The sequence below is a fragment of the Bos javanicus genome, chromosome 19, assembly GCF_032452875.1.
Source record: "Bos javanicus breed banteng chromosome 19, ARS-OSU_banteng_1.0, whole genome shotgun sequence".
Classification (NCBI taxonomy): domain Eukaryota; kingdom Metazoa; phylum Chordata; class Mammalia; order Artiodactyla; family Bovidae; genus Bos; species Bos javanicus.
This window is the reverse complement of record NC_083886.1, coordinates 50,909,249-50,919,294: the sequence shown is the minus strand read 5'-3', so window position 1 is coordinate 50,919,294 and position 10,046 is coordinate 50,909,249. Positions and strand designations below refer to the sequence as shown.

Below are 10,046 nucleotides of genomic sequence, written 5' to 3'. Positions count from 1 at the left end.
CCTAGGTGTGGAACAGATAGGGGACCAGGCCCTTGATGCTTTAGAGGTAGCCCTGCAGGTGAGGGGATGGACTGTGGGATCTTCTTGTTAAAAGGTAACAGTGTGTTCCTTTGGAGGTCTGTGCTCACAAGTGGGGCTGAGGACAGTAGTAATATTGGCTTAGTGCCCTTCAGTTGTCTCTCAAAGCACTTTCTTTGTTAACTGATTTATCCTTAAACATCGAAAGAAATTGTCACAGAACATTTAAAGAACTGGTTCCTGTACCACCCACCAGGCTTTAGTGGAGAAGAAATGGGAACTTGGTTTTCCACACTCAGCCCTAGGCAAAGATGACCTGGCAACTGTGTATTTTATCCCACTGAGCTTAATCCTTATTATGAATAACAGAGCGAAGCTTTGTTATTCATGGGAGTGGATTTCTACTGCTGGGAGAATTAGCTGCACTCTTACTCGCAAGGTGCCTTCTGATGCAATGAGTCCCTTTGAACTGTGCATAAATAGAGGCTATTGTTTAGGCATTTGGAGATGAGGCTTAGATTGCCCCAGAATTTCCAATCAGACTTCAGGTATCTTTGTTTGACTGATTCTATTTTTTTTTTCTTTCCTCCCTGAGTCCACAAGTAGTAGTTTTCTCCATGTTGCTTTAACGACTTGCCTTTTCATCACCTTCTAAAACTAGGGCACAACCAACCCCTTTTCTGGAGGCTTTTCAGCTTAGAGAAGGAGGAAATTCTTCCGAGTTCCAAAAAATAGAATAGAGAAAAAATGAGCAAGCTTAAGCAGGATATCACACAGAATTGGAGTCTTTGGTAAAGAAAAGTTCGTTTCCGATTAAGATTAAAAAAAAAAAAAAAAAAACTAGGAGAAATAGAAGCATAGAATCTCTTAAAAAGATACTTCAGGATCTCTAAAGGAGACTTGATTATTTGTGTAAGTCTCAAAGCTTGCACACCCCAGTTGCCCAGCACAGTAAGTCTTTCTGGGTCTTTGGAGTAGTGGACGTGAAACTCTGTCTTCAAAACCACAGAGAGAAGTCTCATTTTTTTTTTGAAGGTGTCCATTTTCTGAAATTTTCACCTGGGATCTGAAAATACATGGCTATTTTTGGTTTTTTAGGTTTGTTTTTGTTTTTGTTTTTCTTATGAGAACTTTTAAGATCTACTGTCTTAGCAACTTTCAAATACAATAGCATATTGTTACCCACACTCTCCATGCCAGTATGTCACATCCTCAGGACTTACTGTCTCACCACAATGTTTTTCTGGAAAGGCTTATTGAAAATGATTTATGGGCTTAACCTGGGTATTTTCTTTTTATCACCTTGGTCTTTGTGTGTCCCTGACTATGTGTCTGTCTGTGGTTCTTCCACCCAGATTGAAGTCATTTTCTCTTCCAGAACCAGATGCTTCCAGTATGGGGAGGGCGGCTACCCCAACTTGTGTAAGAGGGTACCAGGCTTCTCCAGGACCCAGGAAGCTGCCCTTTGTAGGTGCTTCCTGCATGCTTTACTCACATCTTCATGTTACCTCTGTTTCTCCCTTCCACTGGATCTGTCTAGAGCCGCGGGGTCATTCTGCCCTTTTTTGTGACTCTGTGATTCTCATCCTTCCCAAGGGATAAGATCTTCTGGTGCAGTCCTGTCTCACCACCCAAAGACAAAAATTACCATTAGTCTGTGTTTACTGAACTGCAAAGGTGGGTGCATCACCTCTTTTAAGCGCTTAACACTTTTATCTCTTCGCTCTTTCCCACCTGTCACCTGTGCCTTGTCACCCACACAATTAAAACCATTTGATTGTATTTCTTCGATTTGCACTGACCTCCTAAGGAATGTCCACATTGACATAGCAAAGCCCCTTCTCTTGCCTTTTCTCCGCCGCCATGTTTGATTTTGGAAAGACTTGGTGTTTGGAAGAAGTTAAAAGTGACCCCCAAAGACTTGATTTGGACGATGCTGATACACACCTTTTGACGCCTTAGATTAGGTAGTGTCGATTTAATTTGGAGTCTGTCAGCTCCTTACATTCTGATCACTCATTTTGAAGGCTTGCTGAGGACATGTGATTATTTGTTAAACCACGATTGGAATAAACACACTTTTCTTTAAAGGGAAAAGAACTTTTTAAAGAAAGTAATAACTATACCTTTATATTTTCTTGACAGATATCAAAGGAAAAAATCTTCCTGTTTTTACCTTGACAGGACATCTAACATCAAGAACTTTAGTATTATAATCTAGAAATCTCAAGCTCAACAAATTTCTCTGTCTGGGGGTGGGGAAAGGGGGATGATAAAATAGTTTTCTATGCAGCTGGTTACCAAAATAGTCAAATATGCAAGCCAATTCATCTCCTTTTAAAAGGTTAGTCTTTTGATACATGAATCACAGTAGATGCTAAAAGGAAAGTGTTAGAAACATAAACTTTTTTTCTCTGCTAGTTCAGGTTTTGAATGTTTTAATTGCTTAAATGTTTATCTTTCTGGCAGTGAGGTTATTACTGGTAGCCAGTGATTACCAACAATTAAAATAACAAGTCAACCAAGACAACACTTGCATGCCCAGAAAACCGAATTAAAATCAACTTCTTTTTTTGCTCTCATGGTTTAAAAGTAAATTTTGAATCAGTTTCACGAATTTTGTGGTAGTTTTCCAGATTAATGACTTTGGACCTTTGGACACTGAGGTGTGTGAATGCCTAATGTGTTTTCTTCCCTTTGCTATCAATTAGATATTTAAGAATGCAACTTATGAAGAAATAGCCATCTAAAAATGGCCAGAGGCCACAGTCCTGTATCCTTCCTTAGAATACTGCATAGGAGTCTTAAAAATACTGTGGTTATATGTGTCATGCTGCTAAGTCACTTCAGTCGTGTCCGACTCTGTGCGACCCCATAGACGGCAGCCCACCAGGCTGCCCTGTCCCTGGGATTCTCCAGGCAGGAACACTGGAGTGGGTTGCCATTTCCTTCTCCAATGCATGAAAGTGAAAAGTGAAAGGGAAGTTGCTCAGTTGTGTCCGACTCTTAGCGACCATGGGATTTTCCAGGCAAGAGTACTGGAGTGGGGTGCCATCGCCTTCTCTGATGTGTCATAAAATCTACATTTTAACCTTTTTTAAGTGTATAGTTCAGTGGCATTAAGTACATTCATAATGCTGTGTAACCATCACCACTACTCATCACCAGGACTTTTTTGTCAACCCAAACAGAAGCTCTGTACCCCTTAAACACTAACACCCCATATGCCCTCACACCACCGTTCTGTTTTCTGTTTCTAGAATTTGACTATTCAAGCTACTTGTATAAGTGGAATAATTTGTCTGGATTATTTCACCAAGCGTAATGCTTCCTAGTTTCATCCATGTGGTAGCATCTGTCAGAATTTCCTTCCTTTAGAAGGCTAGATAATATTTCATTGTAGGTAGGTACCACATGCTGTGTATCCACTTATCTGTGGCTTAATGCACAGGAGCCTTTTAAAATTTAATTTTTCCTTTCATCACACACAAACACAAAAAGGTAATCACAAGAGGAAATATGTTAATGAGCTTGACTGTAGTAATCATTTCACTGTGTATATGTATCCCAAAGCATCACCTCATACACCCTAAGTCTGTGTGTGTGTGTATGTGTGAGATATGAATTCCCTAACCAGGGGTTGAACCTGGGTCCCTACAGTGGAAGCACAGAGTCCTGTCCATTGGACTGCCAGGGAATTCCCAAGTGTGTACAATTTTTACTTTAAAAAATAGGATAGTATAAAAATTATTTTTAATATGTGCCATTTGGCATCTTTTCTCCTAATTTCCTGCTATTCGTTCTCTTGGGGATCATTTTTTGAACCCTACATGATGCCATGTGCTGAGAAGACAGGGACAAATGAGCTCTACCCTGCATGCAGAGAACTTTTTGTCTGGCCAGGAAGACAGACCATGAAACTGGGTTTCAGGCTTGGTGGGCTGCCACCCAAGCAGAAGGCATGGGGAAGAGGGTGACTCAGTGCTGGAGAAGGGCCACATCCACTGTGGGTGGGGGCCTGAGGAATGAAGTCCTCTAGGCCATGTTCTAAATTCTTTTACCCAAAAGGCTAGAAATATATGTGAACAGAATTAAAGGTCATGTGTAGAAGGAGAATCTGTTATATATATTACAGTAGTCCACCTCTAGGCATGACTTCTTGTAAATTATTTTCAAGTTTTATCATCAAAGACACCTCTCTCCTAAAATAATAGAGCACAACTTTAACTCCTTTGCCCCCTAAATAGACAGGAGGTTGTGTGTGGTACTGACTAACTTTCAAGCAGTATTACCATGTATTATGAAACACATTTTCAAATTTTGATTTGTGCATCCTATTCCCACTTGTACATAAAAAAGAATATAATTAACTTGTCCATGGTGGAAGAATACAGAATCTGGATCTTCTGGCATTTAGCCTACTGTTCTTTTGTCTGTATTTCCTAGTAGCCTGTATTCAACAATCTGTGAAATTTTTTGTCCTCTCCATGTGTTAGCCATTTGGGAGCATTGGGAAGTTCAAGTAGATCTCCAAGGTACCAACCTGCACAATATATTGACAAGACAGTAGAACTGATGTGCATTTGGTTGGTGTAGATGAGCTTAGCGCAATAGATGGATTGACCCACCTACCCTTAACTTGAAAGAGCAGATTAGTACTCATAGTCACAGTAAGAGAGTTTCAAAAACAACTAAAGCATGCACGTTGCTTTCTAGATAGCAGATTCTATATGGTCCAGATTGCCTCTGATATGTTCAGCATTCTGCTCTCCAATCTATATATCTGTCCTCAGTTGGGGCATCATCTTTGGCTTTGTTCGTTTTCTGATCTCTAACTGCAAAAATCGGTTGGCGGTCAGCTGGGTGTCAACTGAAGAACAGCAACACGGCTCCTGCAAGGGTGAGGGACACCAGTGCGAATTGGCGCATGCGCATACGTGAGTTGGCGCATAAGACGTTCACGTCACACCACCGAGGCTCGAGGGCAGGGCGCCATTTTGTAGAGTTTTCTCTGACGAAGGAACCGCCGCCACTGCTGCATTCGTGAGGCTCTTGTCAGGGTGGTAACGCTGTTCATCGGAAACCTGCTCTGGGAGGAAGAGCAAGAGATCCATTCACTCTTTGAGCAGCATGGGAAGGTGCTAGAATGTGACATCATTAAGTACTATGTCTTTGGGAATGCGCTGGCGGTGGGTCCTGTGGTTAGGAAGGGCGCTGCGCTTGCGCCGACAGTGAGGGCCAGCAAACTGTCACGGGCCGGGTTCCATCCCTGGTCAGGGAACTTAGATCCGGCTGCTACTGCTGCTAAGTCGCTTCAGTCCTGTTCAGCTCTGTGCGACCCCATAGACGGTAGCCCATGAGGCTCCCCCGTCCCTGGGATTCTCCAGGCAAGAACACTGGAGTGGGTTGCCATTTCCTTCTCCAGTGCATGAAAGTGAAAAGTGAAAGTGAAGTCGCTCAGTCGTATCCGACTCTTTGCGACCCCATGGACTGCAGCCTACCAGGCTCCTCCATCCATGGGATTTTCCAGGCAAGAGTACTGGAGTGGGTTGCCATTGTCTTCTCCGTTAGATCCCGCAAACCCTGCCAAAACAACAAAACTACAGCAACCAAACAAAACCCTCTTTGTGGACATAAAGAAAAAGATGCAGCTGAGTGTGCCATATGCAACCTGCACCAGTAAAAGTTGCAGGGAGTGAACATTAATGAGGAAGCCGGCAAGAATAGGAACAAAGCGTCAACCAAGCTGCAAACAGGCATCGTATGTCCTGTTTGTACCAAATGAGAGCTTTGGGTCAAGTTTGAGGAGTATGGTCCAGTGGTGGAATGAAATGTGACGTCGTGAAAGATTATGCCTTCCTACATGTGGAACGGGCAGAGGACCTTGACTCACAGAGTTTCAAGGCAAATGAATGCGCGTGGCGTTGTACACGAGCCAGCTTCCAACCGCCCCTGGTGTGGGAGAAGGGTGGCTGCTATCGGTTGTGGAAAAGAGGAGCACTGGTCAAAAGAGATCAAAGGGATATCATGGCCGACTTTACTGAGTAGTACAATGAGAAATATGGAGCGGACCCCATTGGGCTATAGGGAATCCATGTATGAGGAGGATGCATTGGGAGCACTCAGCTACTGACTAGGCTAAGCCCATATGGAGCCCGCTTTCAGAAGGCAATGGCGGCAGCAGCTTCCTTGTACAGCTACGTGTCCCATGTGCCTCAAGACCAGAGCACAGCTGTGACCAGTCACCTCAACTCCAGGGTTTTTTGTTTGGACTGCACCGCATGCCAGATCTTAGTTGCTTCTCCAGGGATCGAACCTGTGTCCCCTGCAGTGGGAGTGCAGGATCGTAACAACTGGACCAGCGGGGAAGTCCCTTCTCTCCTGTTGATCCCCGGACAGACCCCCACCCCCACCCCCCAATAGCCAAACTCAAACCCAGCTGCCACCTCAGGTGCTATGACTGTTGCCACTGCCATCACTAGATTCTATTATGAAAGGGACAGGATGCCCACCTCCCCCGTTCCTGCCGCAGCTGTGCTCCCACAGCTGGAGAGGGCTTTGTAATGGGCCGGAGGGTGCGCTGTCTCAAGCTTCACCAGCTGCGGGGAATTTTTGGTATGACGTGGCCCGGTATGAGCCGGAGCAGGATGTGGACCGAGGAGTGGTACTCAGCCCTTTACAAACTGGAGGTAGGACAATGGCAGACTGAGCCTTCGGGCTGCAGTCCTGTAGGAGAACTTATTCCATAAGGCCCCTTTTGCTGAGATGGTTCCATTCCTTCATGTTTAGGTTAAAAAAAGGGGTCTGTGACCAACTATCTTTTCTTTCTTAATTTAATTTTTCTAAGTTGACTTTTCTTTCCTCCTGATACTAGTCTCTATAGCCTTTTGATCCGTTCTGTATATTCTCAGCCACTGAGCTGCCCTAGGTAAGGATGACACTGGCCATCCCTTTTTTCCTGTGCAGTGGAATCCCTCTCATCTTACTCTCCTTAGGAGTTGAACTCTCCTCCTTGTCTACCTGCAACATGTCAGTTTCCCTTTATTTTTATTTATTTAAAATTTGAAATGAAAAAAATTTTTTTTCATTCAGCTCCTGCGCATGGCGTGCAGGAATCCTTAGTTCCCTGACCAGGGATGGAACCTGACCCCCAGCAGTGAAAGCAGAGTCCTAACCACTGGGAACTACCTAGTCCTAACCAAGGGGACCACAAGGGAACTCCTCTCCTTTCCTTTTAAAATGGCTGTGAGAGGGCAAGCAACCTTTTACTTTGCTCTGTTAGCTCTGGACTCTAACATTGAAGCCAATCTTCTGAAATTACTAGGACCATTGGGATTTGGGTTGTTGTGTTATGTCTGACCTATGGTTGTGGTACAGCGTTAGCTGAAACTTAGCCTTGTTTTACTCCACTCTTTCCATATTCCTAAAAGATATTTTGACAAATAAATGTTTCTAACCCTTAAAAAAAAATAACAGGAGAAGGAAAAGCATTTTCTTAATGTCTTTGCAAGGAGGACAGAGTAGACGCTATAATTAGCCTTTTTTTGGCCCTCAGACTTGTGAGGATCTTAATTCCCCCACCAGGTATCAAACCCAGGCTGCCAAAGGTGAGAGTCCTAACCACTGGACCACCAAGGAGTTCTCTGTAATTAGCCTTTTTGATTTTGAGCCATAACTTCTTGCTGTTTGTCTGAGTCCGTAGGAATCTTAGTTCACTGGTTTCTGTGACTATTTCTTTGCTAAGGTTTCTCCAAGCCACAGCATCACCTCCAGTCTTTCCATTTCTGTATGTTTGTATGCTGGATATTTGTACTTGAATATCTTGACAGCATCACACAATCAACCTAAGACAATATTTATGTCATCTCTTTCCCCCAAACCTGCTTTTGCTCCTATCATGGGCTTCTCTGGTGGTTCAGTGGTAAAGATTTCACTTGTAATGCAGGAGATGGACCTAGACACAGGTTTGATCCCTGGGTTGGCAAGATCCCCTGGAGGAGAGCATGGCAACCCACTCCAGTATTCTTGCCTGGAGAATCTCATGGACAGAGGAGCCTGGCGAGCTACAATCCATGGGGTCACAAAGAGTTGGACACGACTGAAGCGACTGAGCACTCAGCACTCATCCTTATTTGTTTTAGTGACACCTAGAAATTGTCTTCTTTCCCAGCACCTCATTGGAAACTAAGTAGTTGGTTCTATGTCTTTAACCTGGACATTGCCTGTTGCTTTTTTCCCTTTTACATTTCCTTCAGTTCCTTCTAAAACTCAGATGTGATAAGTCACTCACCCCCGACCTGAAATTCCTTAATGACTTCCCGTGACCTGTGAGACGAAATACGAACTTCTTACCACCTTTCTATTTTCTCACTTACCTAAGTTTAGCCTAACTTTTAGTATCACCTCTTTCTTTTCTTTCCCTAAATCCTACTTAAGTTTTCATACCATCCAGTTCCAGCCTCTGCATACTGTTAAATCCCTGTTTCAGTTAAATGTCCATTATCAGAATATTACCTCAAAATTTCTCTCTTCTGAAGCTTTCCTACATTTTTTTCCAGTTCAAGCAGATAGCTGCCCCTTTGCTCCTGTGGTTTGGTTTTAAATGGCTTTATTGAAGCCTCATTTGCATGCCATAAGTCCACCCATAAGTGTACTGATGAATTTTGGTAAATCCATACATGTTTGCAATCACAACCGCAATTCAGTTGTAGAACTTTGCATCACCCTGCAAAGTTCCCTTTTGCCTGTTTATAGATAGTCCTTGCTCTCACCCCAATCCTGGGTAACCACTGATTTGCTTCTGTCTCTATAGTTTGTCTTTTCTAGAAATGCCTTTTAAAAGCGTACAGTATACAGTCTTTTGAGACTTGCTTCTCTTCCTCAGCATGCTGTTTTTGAGTTCATCCATGTTGTTGAGTGTATCACAGTTGGTCCTTTTTTATTGCTAAGTAGTGTTCCATTGTGTTCCATTTATCCAAGTGATAAACCGCATTTTGTTTATCCAGTTACCAGTTGATGGACTTGTGAGTTCTTTCCAGTTTGGAACTATTAGGAAAATACTGCTCTGATCATCTGTTTACCCATCTTGGTATGGATGCCTGTTTCCATTCCTCTTGGGTAGATACTTAGGAGTTGAATTTTTCAGTCATCATGTTTAACTTTGCAAAGAAATTTCTGGGCCATTTTCCAAAGTTACCGTTGCATTTTATGTTTTACGTTCTAACTAGCACTGTATGAGGGTTTTGCTTTCTCCACATCCTTGCTGATGCTTAGTACTATCTATCCTTTTGATTATAGATACTTTAATGGGTGTGGTGATGTCTCACTGTGGTTTTAATTTGTATTTCCTGTAGTCATTTAAAACTGCTTTCTATTATAAAACGTGTTTTGTTGTATTGATATGTATCTTCTGATCTGTAAGCTATGCTAAGGTTTGTTAAGTGAATGAATGAACAAACCCAGGATGGGCCAAATTCTCAGTTATTTTGGTAACAAAAAAACTCAGATAAGTTAACTTGAGAAATGACATAAAAGTCAATCTCTTCCCTTGAACAAATTTTTGCTAGAAGCAATAACCTTGACTGGACTAAGTTTTACTTTCTTTTTTAGTGCACCCTTTGATGGGAGGTAATGGATAAATATAGAGAGAGAGACATAGCAGTAGAAGGAGCTGTAGAATAGCTTGAAAGAGAGAACCATTAGGGTTCTTGGTTACTCTGTGGTTCCAGGTGTGCATGTGCTTAGTTGCTCAGTCATGTCCAACTCTTTGTGACCCCGTGGACTGTAGCCCCCCAGGCCCCTCTGTCCATGGGGATTCTCCAGGCAGGAATACTGGAGTGGGTTGCCATGCCCTTACATAATGAGACTGAATAAACTTCCACAACTTTTTATTGATGAAATTGAAAACAATAATGAAAGGGTACAATTTTCTGTAGTGCAGGTCTAGTTATGAAAAAATGGAAAAAAATTTTTTTAGTTTATGTAATGTTTTGTCTGTGGTGGGTCTTCACTGCTGCATGGGGGTTTTC

General features: G+C 42.8%; 1 protein-coding gene and 1 pseudogene across 1 annotated transcript in view; both read left to right on the top strand.

Annotated features, from left to right (window-relative positions):
• The first annotated feature begins 5,374 nt into the window (after positions 1-5,374).
• On the top strand, positions 5,375-6,441 carry LOC133232676 (RNA-binding protein 4B-like; annotated as a pseudogene).
• Positions 6,442-6,581: 140 nt separating this feature from the next.
• PITPNC1 (phosphatidylinositol transfer protein cytoplasmic 1) overlaps positions 6,582-10,046 on the top strand; it is a 214,838-nt gene continuing 211,373 nt past the window's right edge. Inside the window, exon 1 of the mRNA XM_061392419.1 lies at positions 6,582-6,707. Within this exon, the coding sequence (XP_061248403.1) occupies positions 6,582-6,707 (126 nt within the window). The remainder of the gene's footprint in view (positions 6,708-10,046) is intronic.